The sequence below is a fragment of the Lactuca sativa genome, chromosome 1 (genome assembly GCF_002870075.4).
Source record: "Lactuca sativa cultivar Salinas chromosome 1, Lsat_Salinas_v11, whole genome shotgun sequence".
Classification (NCBI taxonomy): Eukaryota; Viridiplantae; Streptophyta; class Magnoliopsida; order Asterales; family Asteraceae; genus Lactuca; species Lactuca sativa.
In genome coordinates this window covers 8,017,004-8,042,088 of record NC_056623.2, presented here as the reverse complement: position 1 = coordinate 8,042,088, position 25,085 = coordinate 8,017,004, and the positions used below count along the sequence as shown (strand labels likewise).

Sequence of the window (25,085 nt, the reverse complement as noted above, 5' to 3'; positions counted from 1 at the left end):
TCCTTTTGTTAGACTGAGCCAGGCGTACCGTTCATTCGATACTCTCCTGGAGTCTATGATTTCTTTTGCCTCAGTCAACAATATTTCCTGTTGAGGCCTATGTTATTTTCCCTAATACTTTTACTTGTAATATCCTCCTACTTTCTTCAAAGTCAAATACCGTATTTTGATAAGGATAATATTTTAGGGAAATTCTTCTTTAAAACATAACATTGTCGGGTCTTGGTAGAAGACCACTTTTAATTAGAAAATATAGGATTTTCTGGAAAGGACTCTAATACACCGTTGATTCTAAACTACTACTTTTATAAAGTTATTTGAATAAAATGACACTAAATACTTATGAACTCGCCATCATTTATAAAAATGTTGATACTCGCTTTCAAATAACTTGTATTCTCAGGTTAGCTTTAGACAGGTACATTCCAGGAGCTTTTGGATGAAGACAGTTTAGTACCAAGCTGCACCTATATTATTACTTGTATTACTTGATGTTTTCTATGTAATGTAAACCATGTAAAACTATTACTATTAATGCAATGGTTTTTGTACTTTGATTACTATACTGCATATGTTGTGATACTTGACATGATGTCATCCACCCCAGAACGTTTCCGTCGTTCCGGTTTTGGGGTGTGACACAAACCAACTCAGCGAGTTGGATGCATTTTGCCTTGGACTCGGCAAGTCCATTCATGGACTCGGTGAGTCTGCTGGGCAGACAGCATCAAAACTCGATTTTTCATCTACTTTTGCAAGTATAACAAGAAAACAAGCCTAGTCTCTGATACCACTGTTGGGTTTTAAGCATTCTAACACTCCTAAGTGTACATGCAACCCTAAATACCTTGGATCTATGTTTTCTCTATTATACATGAAAATATGAACATCCAAGGTATTATCCTAATCTAAGCTATAAAACAATGAATATAACAAGATACATACCTCTTTGATGTAGAAAGTCCTCATGAAGCTTGAGTGCCTAGTGCCCCAAGTGTGACACCTCAGATGGTTCACACAACACCAATTACACTTGGAATAACTTGAGAGAACTTCACACTTCTTGAAAATTAGCTAGCCCTTCTACTCTAGTGCCGATTTTGGTGAATAATATGATGCTTATATAGTGTGTTACAATTAGGGTTACACCATGTAAACCCTAATTGTCATGACCTTTCATTTCCATGACCCATGGGTTAGGTAACCTCCATGGAGCATCCTATGGGTTTAACCCAACTTGATTATCCATGGAGCTTTGGCCCACTATATAAGTTATGGATGATTTGCACAATCAACCCATATATTTAATTAGTCTTCTTTTGATCACTTAATTAATCCTAGATTAATTCTTGATCAATACTAATTAAATAATCTTATTATTCTTATTATTAATATACTAGAACTTATAATATATTAATAACCATAAGTGTCTTATTTCTCTCATTTTAGTCTATCCAAGTGCATGATGCCATGCAACCCAAATGGACCATGTCGGGTCGGGTCAAGTCATACCAATTATAGTTATGGACTTAGACATTAATCCAACAACGACGTGGTGATAAGGATTTGGACCGCGAGGGTTTAATGTCCTACCACAACGTGGAGGCGGCTGTTGGAGAAAAACCCTAAAGTTTATGGGCTGAGCCCCTATTTAAACTTCTTAAACTCTCATAGCCTCCCTCTTATCAGCCTCCATCTCTCCAAATCGTCCATTTCAAACCCTAGATCCCTTATGCGAGTTTTTGGCCTCTAAGTGCATGTGTTGTGTTCTTGTAAAGGAAGAAGGTGGTGGAAGATCATATTGGGAGTACAAAGCAACTTAGGTCCAGAAGTTTATCTTCCTCAAGCATCTCAAGAAGGTATAAAGTATTCACCTTGATGAGTTAGTTGATAAATCCATGGATTTTATCCATTTTTCTCTATGCCTTGTTGTTTTGGAAGGTTGAATCTCATAAAGCTTGCAACTTTATGAATCCCCAAGTCATTTAGAGCATTTGGCTCTTTGGATATGATATAGATTTGAGTTTTGAGACCATGCATGGAGTCTTGGCCCTTTTTAACCTAATTTGGCCTAATAAGAGTTCAATACATGCATTGGACATGCATGTATGGAAAACACAGATTTTTATGATGCGTTTGGTGTTAGAAACCCTTATGGAGTCTTTGAGCAAGTAATCTTAAGGATTGAGTGAGCATTGCTTAAGTTATGTGATGTTTTGGACCTTAAAGTTGAGATCTATGCACTTTGGAGGGATCTAATGGATAAAGTTGGAAACTTTATCCATTTAGTCCCTATTATGGACCAAATCTGAGTTGGAGACCCTTTTGGATTGAAGAAAGTGTATGTATGCGTTAAGCTGCTGAAAACCCTGTTATCACAACATGGTAAGGCCACCACGACGTGGTGGCGAGCTGGTTACGACTATTTTGTCATATTCGACGCCACGACGTGGTTAAGGGTTACCACGACATGGCGGTCAGCTGAGTTGACTTTTCAGGACTTTTTGACTGTTTGACCCATTTTGACCCAATTGGGGGGGGGGGGGAGGTATTTTGGATTATGTTGAAAACTGGTCTTTTGATGGTTAGGTGTCGGTTAGAGTTGAGATTTGGAGTCGGGGCCTCATTAACTACTGATTCAGATTTAGAGGTGAGTTTCCTCACTGGGTTTAGCGGGTCGAAGGCTCCAATGTGGACCCAAGATTTTTATGTTAGGATGCTAGAAGTCTGTGTAACTCTTGCATGTGTTATGTGTTGGTATGAATATCGAGCGGAGCTCGATGTCGGGCAAGGCCCGATGACTACTTTGTATGACATTGGCTTTGTGATTATCGTACATGTTAGCATGATTATATGTCTATATGTGAACCGGGCGGGGGCCGATGTCAGGAGAGGCCTAATGAATGACAAATCTATAACCTGAGCGGGGCTCAATGTCGAGCAGGGCCCGAGGCCGAGTGGGACTCGATGCCGTGCAAGGCTCGATGTGGGGCGGGGACCTAATATGTGTTTATTTGTGTATGATATATGGTATTTTGGGGAACTCACTAAGCTTTGTGCTTACGGTTTTCAGTTTATGTTTTAGGTACTTCTGGTGCAAAAGGGAATAGCTCTAGATGATTGCAGTGCACACACGATGTAGTTCCACATTTTTATGATAACTATGATAACTTATGATGTTTTGATACATTTGATCATTTTGAGATTTATGATGATGTTTTGGGATAATGTTTTATTAATTGAAAAATGAACTTTTTGGGACGTTTCAAAATTAAAAGGCCAAAATAGTCATTTCAACTTTTTCAGGGACCAAAACCATAAAAATTATTCTATTTTGGACCATTAGTGCAAGCTGAAAACTCTTTGGAACCCATCTACACTTTTTTACTAACTACATGGACCAATTTTTGTATTTTAGGCTTTAGGTTTCAAACATGAAATTTTAAAGACTAAACTGCAAAACTGGTCCATGTGGTTAGTAAAAAAGTGTGGTTAGAGTCCAAAAAGTTTTCAACGTGTACCAATGGTCCAAATTTATAATAGTTTTTGTGTTTTTAGTCATTGAAAAAGTTGAATGGACTATTTTGCCCTTTTAATTTCTTATTTGTATTTTTATATTTATTTAAATACCTTTTTAACATAAAAACAAAAAGAAGAAAAGAAAAGGACCCATCCCATCCGCCACCAACCAATACCTCTCTCTCTCTCTCTCCCTCTCTCCCTCTCTCTAGTGATTTTAATCCTAACCGGTCCTTTTGATTCTTTAATCGTAACTTGTTTCCATCCCCCATTATTTTTTCGTGGTTTTAATTTTTGATCAAATAGGTGTCAAAGGATTCGTTGAAGGTGATATCACCTCCATCATCACTGATTGTTCTACTCACTCTATTTGAAAAGGTTGATGATGTAGGAAAGCATGTAAAGTACACGACTGGTGCATCCGGTTCCATCGAAGAAGACATGGGAGTTGTCATAATGATTGGAATCGCTGGAATGGAAGGAGTCCTTGACACCAATATTGGAATTGTACTAGACGAGCGTTGGAATTGTACTAGACCAATACCGTCCGTCACCACCACCATACTTTTGGATTAAGGTGTCTAAGGTCATAACTAAATTGGTATAAAGTTGCAAATGAAAACAAGGTCCTTTTTAGGTTGCCCTTAAAACTAGTAATTGTGTAAAATGACTTTTAGGGAGAGAGGTTGATTTATTGATGTATTATATGATTAATAAATGGTAATAAATGATTTTTTATTATATTATGTGATTAATATATTAATTAGAAATAACATTGTTTAATTAATAATTAATCAGAAATTAATTAGAATTAATTTTGAGATTAATTGGAATTAGTTAAAAATGCAAGGGTTGAATTGTAATTGTTCAGTAGTTAAACAATAGAGGCAATTCTAGATTGTTTCTAGGGTTGGACGATATTTTGGAGCCTTTTAGGGCTTCTGGAATATTCATGATTGTTGATAGGGATAAGGATTTGAATAAATTAAAATATTATTATTTTAAAATTCAAATTAGGGTTTATCCTTGTGATCCCTTAGCTATAAATATGATCCTTTGTCTCATTGTTTCTATGGTCTTAACTACCTATAAGTTTGAAGAACAAAATTTCCTTTTCTTCTCCTCTCTCCTCAAGTCTTCTTGTTACTAGGGTTTGTGTATAAACCATTAGAGGCATTAGATTTTTAGTGCATGTTTTCCAAGGTTTTTTGAACAAGGATTTGGAATTGGTTATTTGCTATAATAATCAAAATGTATGTAAACACTAATTCTTTTTGTATTTTCGAAATTACACAGGGTTTACTAGGGTTCTTGATGTTCGTAGTTTATATCTATCAATAGAGAAAACATATATCCAAAATAGGTTGCATGTGAACTTAAGAGTTAATTATTTTTCCGCCTCATGCACATATTTATAACCTATAAAACCCATCACATATCTATTGCCCAAACCCTAAAATAACCCATATCTCTTTTCACTACCCCTAAGACCCCATATATATATAGGCTTAGGTTATTTTATTCGAACTAATTATTGTATATCTATCGTATGCTATGAGAATCACTAAGAGAATAAGTTGATTAGCAATGTGAATACGTTCAACCTTACAAGAATATTGTTATTTTCATGCATTCTCGTAATTTTTTTTTGTTCTCACACATTGTTTTTCACTCATTTTCATTCTGACAGAATATGACCCAATAAAACATTCTAGCATTCTGACAGAAATGAGAATAATAATAATAAGTGTATAAAAACCTTATAGACGATTTAGTGAGTGAGAATGTGTGTTAATGAAAATAGTTATGTAAGATTGAACGTATTTATATTATCAAACAACATATTTTCTTTATCATTCTCATAGCATACGATAGATGTACAATAATTAGTTAGAATACTTGAACCTAGCTCTCTCTCTCTCTCTCTCTATATATATATATATATATATATATATATATATATATATATATATACACCCACTTTATCTCTCCCCCTCTTCATTTTATAGTAAATCCCTATTTGTGATTTAGGGGATTGATTTGTTTCTCCATTCTTCCCCTTTTTGAATTGATCAGTGGGTATCCTAAAAAAATGAATAATAAGGGATATTCCCTTTGTATGTTTGTATATGCTTATCTCCTTATCCCAAGAACTCCATCAATCGATTACTAGCTTCACCCCCTTTTATTGTGATCCTCTGTGAGAAATAAAAAAAATGAAGAATTGAGGTTTTCAAAAAAAAATTATTGTTGACTGAGTGTTGATGGGCATTATTTTGGTGTTGAATCGTTAGTAGATCGAATGTATTTGTACGGTGGTGTTTCCAACGGTGGAGGGGGTTATAGGATGAAGGAGTCGTCGATGATGGTGTTAGGTATGAAAGAGAAAAGTGAAAGAGATAAACATGTGTAGGGGGAGAGAGAGAGAGAGATGAACCCATGGGCGGATCATTTATAGGGCCAGGAGGGGCTACGCCCTCTGGAATTTGGGTTAGAAGCAGCCCATATCACTTCGAAATTTATAAATATAAGCATGCTATTATCAAAATTGGGCGTGATATGTCTAATAATCCGAACGAAGTGAGAAGTCAACGTAGAAGTCAAAATCGATTGCCTTTAAACCATAGGCAGTTCCACCCCCAACGTCGTTACTTCGCTCAATGGCTGGACGCATGCACCTAACCATTTACCAAGTTGTGTCGTTGTCCACAATCCACCGATCACCAAAAATCAGGTATGCTCGGATGCTCCTTTTCTTTCTTCTCCAGTTCTTTCGGTTTCTGTCTTCATCCCTTCACCGTTGGAATAGTAGAATTAGGAATTAAAATTCATAAATCTCAAATATTTGATTTCTAATTTCCTATTGAATGAATTGTTCTGACTCCTGAGTTCCTCTGTTTGCTGTTTGTTGTGATTTGGGAATCAACTAATTTCGATTTCAGTTTTCACAATCTATTAAACGCATTGTTATAGATTTTAGATGACATTATACTGGCAATGAAAATTGTTCCTGACTACTGAGTTCCTCCGTTTCCTCTTTATTTTGTAAGAATATATAGGAGCTGTAAGTTGGTGATTCTTGAAGGGAATGTAGTTTGGAATATGGAATTGGTCCAATTATAATGTCGATATTACATTCCTAATTGTTCTCTACATTGAATATGAAAATTTGACGAAATTTAGATGAATTTAAAGATATGGGTGCATTTTAGTTTTTATTACTTAGAATGGTTTAATATAACTTCTTAGATATAATTGTTTTTAATCTCTATTAGTGGTTTCTTCCCAAGTTAATATAAAAAAATTGGATTAATAGGTTTCAAAACATGCATCCCAAGTATTTGATGTAATGTTTCAAAGAAAGTTGGACACAAATTTCACTACTCTTATCTCTCAGCCTAGTATGACTTTAGCCTAGTATGACTTTATCCTTCCCATTTCTATTGGCTTTTCAAACTATTTTTGATTGTTTTTTGTTTTTTTTATTTTATTTTAGTATTTCTTAGATTATGGAGATTGATAGTTACTATCATTTTCTCTGATTGAACTTTAGCCAAAGAGGTGACAACTACTTGTAACTTATAGGTATATGGAGTGTGTTGGATCTTCACCAAATAGGAAATGCAATGATAGTTCTTGAATGTAGTCCTTAGTTATATTAAAGAATATATAATTCTACTCAAATGTCAAAATTATGCACCAGTACTTTTAAAAATAACTCACAATTTACTTGATAATCCATAATACTTTCGGTCCCACGTTAATTGTTCAAACTCCGTCCTAGATGAACCAGTTGGTGAGGGATGTGATGGGTCATATTCTTTTTTCTTTTCTTTTAATATTAAAAGGTTATTAAAATAAATATAAAAAATACGAAAAAAAGCTAAACTGACGAAATAATCGTTTTAATTTTTTCACTAACCATAGATTCCAATTTTAGTTTAGTCAAGTTTAAAAAAAGATACATATAACATACACAAAACAGCCTAAAATGTTTTTATTGTGATTACACATTTGGAGGATGGCATAATCAAACAAAATCAATTTCACATCAGTATTTTCAAGCGGTAGATTTTTATGTGTAAACGGTGGTAGAAATTTAAACAAAAATTAAGCAAAGCATGCATGAAAACGGTAAATAATAATAATAATAATAATAAAAATAAATACGTTACTACAAGTATATCTCTGACATAGTCCAAGGTTGTTTACGTAATTGAGTCCGAAGAAAAAGAATATCCAAGAACCCCTTGACAAGTGGGTTATGCCCGTGAAGTGAATTTAATAAGGTCAGCAATCGGCAAACTCTTTAGACTTTAGAGAGAGAGAGAGAATCATAAGAGGTTTTAGACCGAGAAACCGCGTGATAAAGCCAAGGATCTATCTTTGTTCATCATCACACTCAAAATTACCTAACAAATTCAAGGTTTGCTATGCCCTTTCTTTCATCTTCCTTAATTTCAATTTCATCACCAACATTTCCTGCCATTCTTCATCAAAAACTTACATTGAGCATAAGGGCTTAATCAATTTTCTCCCTAGATTCTTTATAAATTCCTCTTCAAGATTTCCCTAAAATTTCACATAGAACAAGTGAGTATCTTTCCGTTTCATGTTCGATAAAAGTTTTATCATTTCATGGTGTTTATTTCTTATTCTTCTCTCGTATATTTATAAAAGAATGCCACATTGTTGCTGTATATAACGAATGTACATTCTTCATTCCAAGAAAAGAGTTCCACTTTCATTTTGTAACTTGAAAATTATTATTATGGGTTTGAACTCTGTCAAATGTATGTCGATTTTACATTTGGAACGTACCAGTTTTTCCATAAAGAAATAAAAATCTCAAGGTTTGTGCTATGTCAGTTTTCCATAAAGAAATTTAACATTTTTATCTTGTGGGTAGAGTTTATATCTGTAATTTTGCTCTTAATTTTGAGAAAAAGATTCAAATCAGACCATGGAAATTCATAAATAATCTGAAAATTGAAAGCTTTAGGGCTGTAAGTTGTATCTTTTTTAAATCTTCTTTAGAATTTACTACACCTGCTGACTTTTCACAGGCCCTTTTTCTTTAACTGTACTTTGGTTGTAATTCGATGGTAATTTTTAGCAGCATATTGTCATTTCTTCCTATTACAACATCTTACTTTTACTTTATTTTTTCTTATCAATGCATTGTACATTGAAAAAGCTACAATTGCTTGCTTATTAAGACATGATACTTTAAACAATTTATCCAATTATATAAGTGAAAATTGCTTTGTATTTGGGTATATTTTTCAAAGTATAATGTTGCCATGAAAAGAAATGAAAGTACGTTGCTATTTGTTACATTTGATACAAATGATATACGTAATTATAAACTCAAACTGTGGATTATGATTCTGCAATGAGATTAGTAGATGGGAAAGTTGAATAGATGAAAAATTAAAGATAGTTGGCTTCTTTATCGTGGGAATCTTCTTTCTATCTTTGCTTTTTTCCTTCCCATCTTACTCACTTTTTATCTTTACACCACTTTAAATCTTTTTTCCTTGGTTACTAAGCTATCAAGATAAAGTTGTATGCTTTTATTGTTCATGATCATCACCCATTATCATATATTCATATTATGAATACGAAGTATAATCAACACAATTTAAAATTTTCAGATTGAATTAGATGTCATTTCGTAGCATAGTTCGCGATATAAGAGATGGGATTGGGAGCTTATCTAGACGTGGTTTTGAAAGAAGTAAATCACAAAGTTTTGTTCATGAATTGGATAACCACTCGGGTATTGTGATCAATAGCCATTGGGAGGGTTTACCACCCGAATTACTTCGTGATGTGATTAAGCGGTTGGAAGCAAGCGAGTGTACATGGCCTGCTCGCAAGCATGTGGTTGCCTGTGCGGCGGTTTGTAGGTCGTGGAGGGAAATGTGCAAAGAAATTGTTAGCTCCCCTGAGTCCTCAGGGAAACTTACATTTCCAATCTCTCTAAAGCAGGTAGATTCACAAAACCTCGTTTGTTATGCAAGACAAGACATGACATGACAGAACAGGTCGTACTGCATTTGACATTCGTTGGACTCTGTAACAGAACATAATGTACTGCATTTAATATTCATTGGACTCTGTTCCGTAACATAATAGGTTGTACTGCATTTGACATTCATTGGACTCTAGGACTGACATATGACGTCAGTGGGACAAATATTGCAATTTTTTGTCCCACCTCACTCTCGATCTCTTGTTTGTACAAAAGAGATGAATCCCCTCAAGAGAGATGGAGTGGTCTCTCTATGACTGTCTTTGATGACGAGGATGAGGAGGGCATTCACGTCTTTTGCACTGACAAAAGATCTAGAGTGGTCACTGTCACATCTTGTACCACCTTTTTAGGTGGGGCAAAAAACTGCAATTTTTGTTTAATTAATTTTAGTTATGGTCCCGCTCCAATGGACACCAAAAGCAGTACAATTTGTTATATCTTGTCTAGTCATGCGTAACAAACATGTCCTAATTATTACATATTTTTCTGTAACTTTTTTTTTGCACATGTTTGAATTATTTCTGATGTTTTGTAACACAATTAAACTATATTATAGCCGGGGCCTCGGGATACCACGATTCAATGCTTCATCAAGAGAGATAAATCTAATTCGACGTATTATCTTTATCTTTGCCTAAGCAGTGGTAAGTCTTCACTCTTTATTATAATTACACATTTCTTAATATTTTCGTGTATAATTATGTTATTTTCAGTTTTCTTGAAGCTTGTTGACTTGCAATATGGATTTGAAACCTCGGTCCCAAAAAACTTTCAATATAAGCGTTTTCTATGATTAAAAATATCCTTCAATAACAACAAAGTTGAGATAATCGTGTTGTGCACAATGAATATTAACTTTTTATAATGATTACATAAAAATTTTGTTACATTTGCAGCATTGGTGGTAGAGAACGGGAAATTTCTTTTTTCAGCAAAACGAAGTAGGAAAAGTACATGCACAGAGTACATCATTTCACTGAATGCTGATAACATATCGAGGTCAAACCGTGGATACATTGGAAAAGTGAGGTACACTACACTCCTGTTTTCTTTTTTTTTTTCTCCCATTAAATGCTCTTTAAAAAATACGGAGTATAAAAGAAAATAACGACACACTTTGGGAAATGGAATGAAAAAGCAAACGAGGTTAAATTTGTAAAAACATAGGGATTTAATTGACGATTCCTCATTTTCTGTACTTTCTCTATTATATTAATTAAGTCCCCATTAAGTCCATTAAATAAATAAACAATGTCTTAATTTTGGATGTGATTCCTTTTTCTTATAAAATTTTCTTAATTTTCAGATCAAACTTTCTTGGTACAAAGTTCATAATTTATGACTCCCAACCGCCACATAACACCGCCAACGTGGTCCCACCGGGTCGTTTAGGATCAAGCCGCCGTTTTTCTAGAAGGGTTTCACCAAAGGTTCCTTCCGGAAGCTTCAACATAGCTCAAATTGTATACGAGCTAAACGTATTGGGGACACGGGGTCCACGTAGGATGAACTGCATAATGCACTCAATACCCATGTCCGCCATGGAACCTGGCGGCACCACCCTCGACCACCACCCTAACCTGGCGGCACATTCCTTCAAAGACTCATTCAGAAGCATCTCGTTTTCCAAATCAATCGATAGTTTAAGCGAATTCAGTAGCTCCCGATTTTCCGATATCATGGGCACAAATGAGGTACAAAATGGAGAACAAATGAAGAACATGCCTTTGATTCTAAAGAACAAACAGCCAAGGTGGCATGAACAGTTGCAATGTTGGTGTCTAAATTTTAAAGGAAGGGTAACGGTTGCTTCCGTGAAGAACTTCCAGCTCATCGCTGCCACCACCACCACTGCCGCTCCTCCGGTGGTGGTGGATGAGGCAACACCGCCACAAACTGCCCAAGCTCAGTCACAATCATCACATGATAAGGTGATTTTGCAATTTGGTAAAGTTGGAAAGGACATATTTACTATGGATTATCGGTATCCTTTATCTGCCTTTCAAGCTTTCGCCATATGCTTGAGCAGCTTTGATACTAAATTGGCTTGTGAATAATGGAATAATTTGACTTTTCTTGTTGTTATTGAGGGTTAATGCAAAGTGTTTTCATTGATTTGCTTATTATAACACCCTATTTTCATTTCTTCCTACTACAATATTGTACTTTGAAAAATCTTTTTAAATTATAGCAGTTTCATCCAAATCCGAAACAAGTTATGCTCCTATAAATTGAGAGCATAATATCTTGTATTTAAAGAATATCTTTTTGACTTTTTCAAAGTACAATGACTTAATGCAGAAATAAATGGAAGAGTTGAAAGTAAAGTGGTATAATACATAAATAAATGGAAGTACGTTGCTATATCTTGTATATAATAAAAAAATTGCTCAAATGATATAGGAAGAGCTGCTTCTTGTATTTGCAATTAATCAAGAACAGCTTGGTACCTTGATTTGTAATTGTATTTTGATCGTTTAATATATACTATATTGAAAATATGATATTATACAGTTGTTCAAGTACATAACTCATCTATACCAATAAAGAATGATTTAAAAAAAAACATATCGTACAACCATTTCGGGCGAATTTTAAGACAAGATAAACGTGTGCAACGATAGAACAATGAGAATGACTTTTCCAACAATCGTACTTGGCTTTTTTCTGCAAGCAATCCATTGCTTTTGTAAAAAGTTAAGATAAACCATTATTAAAAAAAAAACGTTGATAACAAAAAACCAGAAATGATGGTGGAATGGAAAAGGGGAGACGATAGAATTACTTACCTTAAAGTGATGGTGATGACAGATTGAGAGATGTGAGCACTTTGTATGAAACCTTGTGTTAATGGAAGTGCATGTGTATGGTTTTTGCATCTTCAGATTAACATCTTGAAGCTGCATGTCTTTCATGGAGGCATCATATAGATATAGATACAGGAGTATATCTGTGTGCCTCTTCGGTGGCTCTTCCCCATGCCCAACCAATAAAAGCTTCATCATGGAAAAGTTGAATATATATATATATATATATATATATATATATATATATATATATATATATATATATATATATATATATATATATATATATATATAATAATAATAATAATAATAATAATAATAATAAAGAGAGAGAAAGAGAGAGAGAGTGAGTTGGGTGGGGTACGCACCTTTCACTTTCTTTTGAAGTACTTATCTTGAGTGGGTGGATTGCAATACTATCACACTACAGACATTCTGTCCTTTTCAATGGCCGGCAAAGACCCAACTCCCACCATCCGGGTTTTCTGTGGGTTTTCTTCAAAACCAACCATCTCTCAACACCAGCTTTTAACTCAACTCTACACTGCCATGAAGTTTAGTAGTTTACCAATACCTTGGACGAAGATAACACACAAACTCTTTTAACTTGTTTAATGTTTCAATCTAACATGACATATTGTGAAATTTGATAGAAAAGAATTATGGAAGAGTTAGGTTATTTTCATTCATCAGGAAATAAAAATTACAATTGTGTATATAATAAGCTAAAGATAATGAGTAATTTGAAAAAGAGATGAACACATATCTAAACAATATGACTATGAAGATAAGTGAGATAAAGAGATATCTAAACAATATGAATATGAAAATAAGTACTCCAATACTCATTTTTAAGTTGGACTGTGCAGATTGCAAACACCCAACTTGCCACGTAAGTAATGAAATTGTTTTGCTCCAAGAGCCTTGGTAAAGATGAGGAAGAAATGTAAAGAACGAGAGTTGTTGAAACTAGCATATTGGAAGATCAATCGGCCAAAATAACAATGAGCGGCTACGATATTATAAGTTTCTTCTTCTTGACCGAACCTGTAACCTTCATTAGTAGATTCATTTTCTGTGGTTTCCTTGATCAAACTAGAGGTTACCAAAGAACCATGCATAACACTAAATAGAGAGCCCCCGAATACACCACCACCGCCTCTCAGGTCCCCGACTGATTCTACCATAGAGGCCAACGATAGACAACAACTCCACCCCCCCCCCCCCCCCCCCCCCCCGCCAGCCAGTTGTTTTTCTATCTTTATCGCAACGACCTTGATCTCACCACTTGTAACTCGTTCTCGAACAAAGTAGCAGTCCATTTCAACATGCTTAATACGTTCATGATAGACTGGGTTAGCTGCAATATGTCGAGCAACATTATTATCACACAGCAAAGTGGTGGCACCACCATGCTTTGCACCAAGATCACATGAAAGCCAACGTAGCCATAGAATCTCACAAATAGTGTTCACCATAGCTTTATACTCAGCTTCAACTGACGACCTAGCTACTACACTCTGCTTCTTTGTTCTCCATGAGACAGGAGAACCTCCCATATCAATGAAATAACCCCTACATGATCTTCTAGTTGAATGACAACTAAGCCAAATTGCATCACAATAGACAATAAGAGTCAGGTCTCCCTGTGATGATAGAAATAACCCTTGTCTTGCAGTGGTCTTCAAATATCGAAGAACTCTAAAAGCTGCATCCATGTGGGACCGTCTAGGCTTTGCTTATATACCAATTCAGTTGGTTAACACTAAAAGCAATATTAGGGCTGGTAACCGTGAGATAGAGTAAACAACCAACCAATCTTCTATATTTTGATTCGTCAACTTCTGGTGTATCATCTTCTTTCATCAGTCGAAGATTTTGTTCCATGGGGAAGTCACTAAGCCGACAATCTTGAATATGGCAATCTTAAAGAATGTCTAAAGTGTATTTTCTTTGGTTGATCACAAAACCCTTTGAAGACCTAGCAACTTCAATTCCCAAGAAATACTTGAGTGGGCCCAAATCTTTTATGTTGAACTAATTTTGCAAGTTAATATTCACTTGATCAGTTTAATGAGCATCATTTCCCCATAAGAAGGACACCATCGACATAGATGAGGGCAATGACATGTAACATTCCATTTTTGAAAACGAACATAGAATGATCAACCTTTGATTGTTGGAAATTATCGCTAATAAGGGCCTTGGTAAATTTTGATACCAATTCCTTAAGGCTTGTTTTAAACCATAAATGGACTTTTGTAACTTACAAACATGGTCTTCTTCCTTTTTCAAAAATCCTTGTGGCACTTTCATGTAGACTTCTTCTAAGTCACCATGTAAAAATGCGTTGTTAACATCAAGCTAGTAAACTTTCCATTGTTTCTTCGCTGCAATGGCTAAGACACATCTTATGGTAACAAGTTTTTCCACTGGAGCAAAGGTCTCTTGAAAATCAATGCCTTCGATCTGGGTATATCCTTTGGCTACAAGACGAGCTTTAAATCTTTCTATCTCTCCATTGGGTTTATATTTAATCTTATAAACCCACTTTGAATCGATACCATTCTTCCCTTTTGGAAGATGTGTTAAGACCCAAGTGTTCTTTTCTTCCAAGGCCTCAATTTCCTTCTTCATTGCTTCTCTCCATACTTTGGTAGTCAGAAAAGCATGGTGTGATTTGGATAACTTCTCATAGCTCACATATTGCGAGATGGGAAAAGGTCTCAAAGTCTTTCTAGAAGCCACAATGCACATGTTTCTTCGCTGTAAGATCGAGGGAAGGAGGTAGATCAGTAACAAAACCATCAAACTATTTTGACATGGTTCTATGGAGGGTACTTTGACGTAAACCCTCGTTATGGTGACGATCAACTGGTGGTTCGTTTCTTGGTGGAGTTTCTCCAGTTTCGCTCCTATCATCCGGTGTTACTTCTCATTGAGAGCGATTGTTGTTGGTCTAAATGTTATTCTCCCTTGGTTCTTTGCTAGTTTGAACCTGTGGAACAAAATTTTCAACAAAAACTTTTGCACCAGTCATGGCATCAACAAAAAGTTTTATCGTTAGTATTTGCATTATTATTGTAATTTTCTCCAAAAGGGAAAATGTTTTCAACAAAGGTTACATCACGCGAGTTATACATTCTATGATTCTTCGAATCATAACTTGTACCCCTTTTTCCATTAGGATATCCAAGAAATACACATGCTCTCCCTCTTTCTTGGAACTTATTTTCCTTATCAACATTGTCATGAGCGTAAGCTAAGCATCCAAAAACTCGAAATTGACTGTAAGTGGGTTCTTTTCCTAACAATATTTCATGAGGAGTTTTGTTATTTAAAACTGGTGTCAGTAGTTTGTTTATTACATATGTTGTCGTGGAAACACACTCGCCCTAAAACTCGATTGGAAGAGAAGCTTGGAACCGGAGAGCTCTAGCCATTTCAAGAAAATGTCGATGTTTTCTCTTGACAACTCCGTTCTGTTGTGGCGTGTACGGGCAAAATATTTCAAGCAAGATTCCATGCTTCATATAAAAGTCTAACATGTGTTGAGATCTAAACTCAGATCCATTATCAGTTCACCCGTTTTCCAAATTGGGTTTCCACCATCTTATAAAACATAACTAAAAAATATGCTGCTTCATATTTAGTTTTTATAAGATATACCCAAACACCACGACTAAAATCATCAACGATAGACAATAAATAATGTGCACCATGAATAGAAGCATGTCTATAACAACCCCAAATATCAACATGAATTAAGTCAAACCAACTAAAAGTTTTAGCAAAGCTTATGGGAAAAGGTAATCTACTTTGTTTTGTACGAATACATGAATAAAAAAAATGACTACTAGTGTTTATATTTTCTAAATGTTGGATCTTCTTAAGGACTCCATCATAAGTATGTCCTAATCTCTTATGCCATATTTCAGTTTTAGTCCATACTGCTATGACCACTTCGTTTTGTTTGAATGGTTCAAGGTAGTATATACCATCCCTTTCTCTACCCATCCTAATCAGGTTCTTCGAAGGTAAGTCTTGTACAAAACATTTGTCTGGAAAGCTAAAGAGCAATTTAGATCTCATGTAATAATCTTACTGACCGACAATAAGTTGTATTTAAAATTTGACACACTTAAAACATCCTTGAGACTAAAACCTTTAGACAAATGTATATCACCAACCCTTTTAACATCCAATGTCTCACCATTGGGGATAGTCGCTGCTGTATAATCACTTTTGGTTTTAACATTTTCTAATCAATTTTCCCGATGTGTAACACGATCACTAGTCCCATAATCTATAATCCAAGAATTATTAGCTTTAGTGATTTTACCTGTCATGTTGGCGGTGAGAGAAGCCCTTTTGTTGTTTTTTGTCACTTGATTAGCCCACAACAATCTGAGAAGGACTTCATATTCATCTTTTGTTATCCCCAGTGCAACACTGCTATCGGCTATTGCAGTGGCAGCCTTTGATGGTGTTTTTTGCTTGTTGCCTTGGGGTTTGGCCTGTTTTGGGTTCCATCACTCTGGATAGCCAATAATTTCAAAGCAAACATCCATGGTGTGACCAGATTTCTGGCAATTCGTGCACCAAAGATCTTTATTCTTTTTATTGGTTGAGTTTTGCGAGATCTCTTTTCTTTGGGGTTTAGGACCAACTTTTCTAGAAGTTTGGAAGGCTGCTGCTTCGCCAGCAGAATGTCGATTCATCCCAACAATTCTTTGTTGTCTATCTTGGCTGACTAGATGGTAGCAATGCCAAGAGCTGGTAAAAGAGTAGAACTCAATATTTGTGTCTTGACAACCCTATATTCATCGTTCAATCCCATTAGAAAGTCGTATAACCTTTATTTTTATCGAATCATCATGAACTCCTTGTCGACGTCACACTTGCAGCCTCTACAAACACAAGAGGGTGTAAGACTTAAAGATTGTATTTCATCCCATACACTCCTAAGTTTTGTGTAGTATGCAAATATGTACATATCTCCTTGTTGTATGGTGGTGACGGTTCTTCTCAGTTCGTATGCTCTGGGGGCATTTTCTTTTCCAAAACATTCTTCAAGATCCACCCAAATGTCACATGTAATGGTTGCATACTTGACACTGCTCTTGATCTCTTTCTCCATTGAACTCACCAGCCATCCTTGAACTATTGTGTTGCATCTCCTCCTATTCATCAGCTCATCATAATCTTCTTTTGGCATCGACATTGTGCCATCAACGAAATCCATCTTGTTTTTGAAAAACAATGCATTTGTCATCTAGTTTTGCCAATTACTGTAATTTCCATCATGGAGTAAGTTTTCTCCAACTGAATTTTGGCCTAGATGATCAATAGGAGTGAGGAAGAAGGGAGACATGATATCAATGGGTGTCTTTGTTGAAGACGCATCAACAGAGCGTGTCATGGATTAGGTAATTTCGGCCATGTGAAATTTGATAGAAAAGAATTATGGAAGTGTTACGCTATTATTTTCATTCATCAGGAAAGAAAAACAATTACAATTGTTTATATAATAAGCTAAAAATAACGACTAATTTGAAAAAGAGATAAACACATATCTAAACAATATAAATATGAAGATAAGTGAGATAAACACATATCGAAACAACATGAATATGAAGATAAGTACTTCCACACATATCATGTTTTCAAGATCTAAATCTTGAATCCATAACCTCTCGACATAAAATAAACACATTTGGGTAAGTGCATTCAACCTATTTAACTTTAACTAGATATGTTGAAATTATACGACACAAAAATTAAACGGATAAGATTAGGGTAAAACTTTTTAAACCTATTTAACTTTCACCAAGATACAAACTTGGCACGACACAAACGTTTTTGCAAAGTCTAACAATAACCAATCAATATCATTTTTTTATCACTAATAATAAAAAAACAACCATTTTTTTTGTAAATATCTTATAACAAAATGACTTGATTTTTTACAATGTCATAAATAACAACCAAGTTTGAAACTTGGTAAATTTTGATCTTGTTGAGTTTAAACATGTTTTAGTTCGAAACTATTTTAATTGACAAAAGGTACTTCAAAACTCTTAGAATGTTTCGAACTACAATGAGTTTCAAATTTGTTCTTTGTGACGATTTTTGAACATTTTGTTCGTTCTATATATCTATCAAAATGGTATAAAGTTACATTTATCCTTGTAATGAAAATCACCTAACTCGAATGATGGTGGACAATATTTCCACATAAAGTGCATTGCTTATATCTTGAACCTTATTGTAAAAGGTGGATTAAAAAGACACAACTATCATATGAAATGTGGGCACAAAGTCGTTAGAGATACATAAAATAATCTACCAAAAGAAATACAAAGTCTAAAATATGTATGAAAGAATGTGGATTAGAATTGAAGAAGTTTTGTGCAGTGATTGTCCTACGAGATGTAATTCCACTTACGAGTTGTTGAAAACCGCCTTATAACAAAGAGAAGCGTTTGTCAAATATGAAGTTCAAGGTAATAAATTTTGATTTAAAAAAAACTTTGATTATTATTCTTTTATTTATTAATAAGTTTTATGTTTTTTGTAGGTATTTTACATACACGTGATCCAGATAGAGTTCCAAAGCACTCAAATTTTGATGTCATAAAAGACATGGTGGGGTTTCTTGAAATTCAAGACAAAAACAAATATTGTATCATCAACATCAAAACATTTGGCCCATGTGTTTTTACAAATTTTTTTAGATGTCAACTAAAATATAAGAGATTGGTCAACAAAACAGGACTTTTGTCGCATACGTCTAGAAATGCAATCGAATTATGACAAGTATTGTAGTCCATTTGACAAGCTCAACGATTACATGTACCATCATGGTGTTGTTGATCAACAATTTAAATCACAATTTGCGACATATGTCTTTAAGAAGATGTTCTCGTACAAGGTAACGGAAGAAAATTCGATATTAAATTCAACAATACAATTGAAGACAACATCCATGCTCAGGAGGTTGAAAAGAAAATAGAGCTTTTATTTATAACATACAAAGAAAAATTCAAAATTATGGTCTGTTTCAAAAAGAAAAAATATGAAGTATCGGCTTGTGATGTTGATAAGGTTTGATGGAGTGGTGCCACACTCCCTCGTAAAACCACACCGCCATAGGCACCATGTGTGTTTTCATCACAAAAGTGTGATTTGTTGCCACACCTAAGAGTGGTGCCAAATTTGAGTTTTTTTTTTAATATTTTTTTAAAAAAAAGATGATATTTTATTAATTAAAAATAAAAATACAGTTACATTGCATAACTTAAAAACAAACTAGAAATATTAAGTCTACAAGTTAAAAAAACACACATCAAACGATTAAAAAACTTGAAATAAACTAGATATTAAAAACATTAAGCATAACGTTTTTTGAAGAATGGTATTTTCAAAGGTTTTAGAAATAAAAAGATGGTAAAATATGAAGTATTTTTGATTTAGTTTGGTTAAAAAATTATAAGACTTGAGAGACTTAAAATAAAAATCTGGTAAATTTCAAGAAAGAAAAAGAAAAAAAAAATTAAAATTTTAACCGTTCACAACAGTCAATGTTTGGAAAATAAAACAGATGAACGCTCCCTTAAAGTATTACAGTGCGGCCTCCATCGCACCCAAACCGTGGTGGAAGGGCAGTGTTTGTGATGATGTGGCAAAGGTGGTGTGATAGAGACTATAGTCTCTCCCACCGGTCTAACGAGTTTTTATATGATTTCATAAACGTTTAAGGAACCATTCGGTTTCAATGGATGTTGAGTTAAAAATGTATTTGAATGAGCTTAAAGTTCCTTAGAATGATCCTGGAAACAAAACTCGTTGCGTTTCTTATCGTTGTTCGGATGACTAGAGATAATTTCTAGTATTTTTATAATTTATTTATTAAATAATCGATTTTTAATTTATTATTAGATATTTCGGTCCATGGGTCTTGCTTTGGGCTTTTTCGGTTTTGGTTCCAACCGTGTTCGGAGTTTGGAACTAGCTAATAAGATGATTGGTGGCCAAATTGGAAAGATGGAAAGTTTTTGGTGGCCAGTGTAGAAATACGGAAAGCTTCTGGTGGGGCAATGAACATCCCAAATTAAATTGTGAAAAAGAGGGAAGAATTCTGTGCACAAGCCTTCTTCCTGTTGCTTTGCCGCCGGCGAAAACCAGAAGATTTTAAGATTAAAGTAGAGATGTTGGAGGCTCGAAGTCTAAAGAAAGCAGTGGTTCCGTCGAGACTGATAGAGTACCCATCTCCTGCCAATCTTCAATCCAATCGCCTTTCCCTTCATGTAATTTATATGTCTCGATTCCACTATTCTCATATATATATTTCTAGTTCTTACATCTATCTCTGTTCAAATGAGACTTAGTATGTAATTTCATGTCTTCTTGGTCCGATATAGTAGTTAAAGCTCTAACACCTGCATTATAAGCCGTTTTTTTTGCTAATTTAAATTTATCATGCTCAGGTTAGTGACGACGGAGCTTCTTGCTGGATTTATGTTGCTTCCGGCTGCCATATCTACAGAATTCTGGTTTTCTCTTCCTCCGGTTTGCTTTCCTTATTTACTTACTTGAAGTTGGCATTTGGTTTATGCATTAGGGCTGGTATTAGGCAACATATACAAATTCTTGCCCAAAGATTGAAATGGATGCCATATTTGCTATTTTCTCACATGCAAGTTTATTTATTTATTTATTTTTTATAGGTCTCTTTGGGAGATTCTTTAGTTGATAAAGGAAAGGATAGCCTCCTTATACCTGAACAAACTCAGGTAAGCTTTGACAGGGTCTTGTTGTTATTCAAGTAGTCCAATTTCCATTTTGCATTAGCCCCACCTTTAAATTGGTGTTACTTTGAATGTTTGATTAATCTGTATTGATGTGTTGTATGAAATCTTAATTTTGGAAGGTTGTGGAGTCTGCTATGGTGAATCGTTGCCCTCATCGGTCAGAAATTCAGACGATAGTATTGAATGAAACTGAGAGTACGTGTCATGTAATTGTTAATTTATGTGAATTATTGATCATTTTTTACTCATTTTGCAAGCTAATGTTTGATTTCATTATTGAGACACAATCCATAATTTTTGAAATACCAAGGGACAATAATGTAATTTAGTCTAATTTATTTTTAATGTGGCGCCTAAATGTTAATGTTTAATTTCACTGTGTGTAATATTTATCATATTATGTGATCCAACATCTGTAGGCTCTGACTGCTTAATATTGGGAAGTGTTGACTCATATGGACATCTCATAGTTTCCAGATTGGGCACTGATGGTAAAGGTACCATTTTTTTTGTTCTTTTTTATATTTTTGCTATTGAATTGTTTAACTTTCTTAACATTCATGTCACTAAATTTATCTAATTTTCTTAACCTTTTGTTTTTCTACATTTTCAGATGTGGAAAGGCTTACGTTTTCAGTATCACCTCAGGATTTTGGAGTTGGAGAAGGTGGGTGGGCAGGGCTTTGCTTTAGTCCAAGTCAATGGTCAACGGTACATGTCTAATTAGTCAAAATTATTTTGATCTTTCATGGAATTTAACATAGTCAAGTCTTTTACTCAATTAACTGCTTCTCTCAATGGCCTATTTATCATTTGACTAAAAGTCAAACACAGAAAATCTTAGACCACTTATAGGCTGGTTAGTCTTCTAGGTTGTTGACCAATAAGAATGAAGGCACATATTGACTTGGGAATTCATTGTATGCCAACTAATATGACTTAATGAAATCTTTCTACTTTCCACTTGTAGTATAACAATCAAAGCATTCTGTTCAGTTGATTCCTACTCAATAATTGCCATTATAAAGACTCTTACTTCTTTCCACTCGTAGATGAATAATCTTATATTTTAAAGTCAAAGTCAATAGTCATCATATTCATCATGCAAGCAGCATGTTTGAAGTGGTGACTTTCTACATTGAGTATTCTAAGTCTTACCTTTTGACTCATTTGATATATTGAAGTCGGTGAATTGAAAACCTGACAAGCTGTGTGTAATAGGGAAACATTTTGGCATTAACATTCAGTGAATATTTTATGTTTTACCCTTGACTCATTTGATATATATCATTATTTATGTCAAACGTTTTTTTTATTTAAGTATTTAATAAATTTATAATTCTCTATCAAATTAAAAGACACTTGAATTATTTATTACATTGCAAATTCATGTGTAAGACCTTGACCTTAGGTTTTTCTGAATCCTCATGATTGTCTTACATGGTCAATGATTCCTGTTACATAACTTGACTTCATTCATGTATCAGTAAATTTATCATGTAGTTTCCAAAACTTAAAATTTTCTAAGTCACATTTATTATTTATATCAAATCTTTAAGAATGTACATCAATAATTATATCAAAGTTTTTTCTTAGGTATTTCATAAAGTTATAGTTTTTTCACCATTTAGATATACATTCAGAACAACTATCAAATGGGCGTCATTTTTAGATTTAGCACTAATTCCATATACTTATAGAAGGATTAAATGGTCATTTACTGTCATTCAGACTGTTCATTAAACCCGAAAAAGAAACAATATTTGTTCATTGACACACATCATATATCCAGACAACACTTGATAAAGAAAAAAAAAGACATGCATATGCATGATGCTTGATGCATGATGCATGACTAATGAACATAGGTTAATGTTTCAGACTGCTGTGGCACATAGCTTTGGCAAAACTATTGATGTATTTGACCAAGATCTTCATCTTCGCACTTTTCGTACGTAAGTATTTTATATTTATTTGGGTTCTTCCTCAGTTTTTAAATAATAATTTATATGTCGTGTATTTTTCCTTTTCTTTAATACCCTTTTTCTCTTTTGTTGCACTTTGATGCATGCTACATAAAAAAAATATTTACTTTAGTTAAAATACCAACCAACCTTTATTCCAGGGGTAGATTGAAAAATAATCTCTCGGGCCCACAAAATGTAAATAAGAAAGTAAATTAACTGGCCCCATTGCATTGCACCCTTTATTGCAGATTGTGGTACCCTACTGCAGTTGACTTTTTACAAACTGGAAATGAAACTTCAGTATTGGCTGTTACAGAAGGCTGCCAGGTAAGCTACTTTTTTTTTTTTTTTTTGTGTGTGGTCCGGAGTTTTAATGATAATTTATATTGCTAATTAATGCAAGAAGTAGCAATGTAGTTGTAATCTATTTGTATATTATAGCAAAATGAATGAAACTAAATTGCTATTTCTTGCATTTAACCTTAATTCATAATCAATGTTTATTATGTAATGCCAGCTGTCAATATGGGACCTTAGAGTAAATGAAAAAGGTGGTTGTGTACAACGGATTTGTGGTTCTGTTGGAGATATTTTATATACGGTTTGCAACTCCTCGACCGGTAACATTGCAGTTGGCGGATCTGATCGTACCATGACCGTCTATGATCCTCGCAGGTCTGGTTAAATGCAAGAAATAGCAACGTACTTTCATTTTTCATTTTTTTTTTTTTATTATTTATATTTTATAGCATCTTATTTTTACTACTGTAGATGGGCAGCTGTAGCAAGATGGGTCAACTGCTCAAAATACGAGGTCCCTTTTCAATTTTCATCAAAAGCTTATTAACAAATTTATTTCTTCAACATTCATAAATTTATTTTATTTTATTTTTTTTTTTTGTTTTCAGATCACTGGGATTTCTTTCTCTTCGGTTGACCCTAATTATGTCTACATACAAGGAGTTGATTATGAGGTGATTACTTCAACTTTAAAAAATAAATTTATAGGTTTGTGACACGTGGCCTTATATCCTTTTAAACTAATATGAGCAATGTTGAAGGTGTTTTGTGGAGAGTGGAAGGAAAACAAGAAAGCATTTTCATTTAGAGGAGATTCCAATTGGCTTGGGTTTAGTAAGGTAATATTATTTTCTCACATTCTCTTTATAGGGACCCACTAAATAAAAAAAAAATGTTATTGTTTATTTTTTACTTAATGGAACATGACTTAATCTGTGCAGTGTCGGAGCAAGGATGTTTTGGGAGGATGGTGTGATTCAGGCAGCATTTTTATAGCTGATGTAGTTGAGGGGAAAGAATCATAAATTTTTGTCCCATTTTTTTTTTTTCCTACAACCTATTTGTCATTTTCTTAAGATTTTTTTTTAAAAAAAAAATATATTTTTTTATTGGCACTTTATATCGATAGCACTAAACAAGACAAAGAAAAATAGGCCTAAGCAACATGTATTGATAACTTCAATGTCTAATAGATTTCTAGAAAGAATTTCAAGAAATCTTTGATTTTCCAAATTACATGGTCAAATTGTGTATGCTATAAATGGTGAAAAGGTAATTTAAATGTAATAAAGAGAATTTCTAGAATGTAATTTACTTGTTTCCAAAGAGACCCTTGATTTAGTCTTCAAAAATTATCCTTTTGGGGGCTGGGTAAACAAGAATTGTCAACACATACAATAAAGACTTTCTTGGATTGCGTAAGCTGTGTCACATGGTGACACAATCACTGATAGCATCCACCTAAGCATATGTTTGCTTGTTAGTTTGAAACTTGAAGCTCTGTATTTTATTTGTGTTTATTGTTCGACAAAAACAGCTGTAAAATTTTGGAAGCTGTGTAACTTCATAAAAGCTGATAAAAGCTCTCGAAACTTTTAAGAAATTCATTGTGAAACATGCTCTTAGTATATGTTTATTT

At 34.2% G+C, this 25,085-nt stretch overlaps 3 protein-coding genes across 6 annotated transcripts; 2 read left to right on the top strand and 1 right to left on the bottom strand.

Annotated features, from left to right (window-relative positions):
- Nucleotides 1-7,787: 7,787 nt before the first annotated feature.
- Nucleotides 7,788-11,688, top strand: LOC111906503 (tubby-like F-box protein 8). 2 transcript variants are annotated; one of them, XM_023902266.3, is made up of 5 exons: nt 7,788-7,945; nt 9,177-9,513; nt 10,116-10,203; nt 10,456-10,588; nt 10,866-11,688. In XM_023902266.3, the coding sequence occupies exons 2-5, from the start codon at nt 9,187-9,189 to the stop codon at nt 11,614-11,616; spliced, it is 1,299 nt and encodes a 432-aa protein (XP_023758034.1). In that variant the 5' UTR covers nt 7,788-7,945; nt 9,177-9,186; the 3' UTR covers nt 11,617-11,688. The 2 variants fall into 2 exon arrangements, with proteins under 2 accessions (XP_023758034.1, XP_023758036.1); XM_023902268.3 differs by having other exon boundaries at nt 7,813-8,112.
- A 338-nt stretch (nt 11,689-12,026) lies between these two features.
- LOC111906504 (uncharacterized) lies at nt 12,027-12,563 on the bottom strand. Of its 2 annotated transcripts, none has more exons than XR_002855230.3 (2): nt 12,349-12,563; nt 12,027-12,226 (listed from the first exon to the last, which is right to left on the bottom strand). XR_002855230.3 is itself a non-coding variant. In XM_052768449.1 (2 exons), exons 1-2 carry the CDS (start codon nt 12,559-12,561, stop codon nt 12,154-12,156), a joined length of 303 nt encoding a protein of 100 aa, XP_052624409.1. In that variant the 5' UTR covers nt 12,562-12,563; the 3' UTR covers nt 12,027-12,153. The 2 variants fall into 2 exon arrangements, 1 of the variants encoding a protein (XP_052624409.1); XM_052768449.1 differs by having other exon boundaries at nt 12,027-12,243.
- Nucleotides 12,564-20,437: 7,874 nt separating this feature from the next.
- Nucleotides 20,438-24,756, top strand: LOC111906502 (uncharacterized). 2 transcript variants are annotated; one of them, XM_023902264.2, is made up of 13 exons: nt 20,438-20,675; nt 20,856-20,921; nt 21,096-21,161; nt 21,299-21,374; nt 21,599-21,676; nt 21,793-21,890; nt 23,061-23,134; nt 23,395-23,473; nt 23,664-23,821; nt 23,918-23,960; nt 24,055-24,120; nt 24,208-24,285; nt 24,388-24,756. In XM_023902264.2, the coding sequence occupies exons 1-13, from the start codon at nt 20,577-20,579 to the stop codon at nt 24,469-24,471; spliced, it is 1,065 nt and encodes a 354-aa protein (XP_023758032.1). In that variant the 5' UTR covers nt 20,438-20,576; the 3' UTR covers nt 24,472-24,756. The 2 variants fall into 2 exon arrangements, with proteins under 2 accessions (XP_023758032.1, XP_023758033.1); XM_023902265.3 differs by having other exon boundaries at nt 20,536-20,675; nt 20,856-20,937.
- Nucleotides 24,757-25,085: the final 329 nt, after the last annotated feature.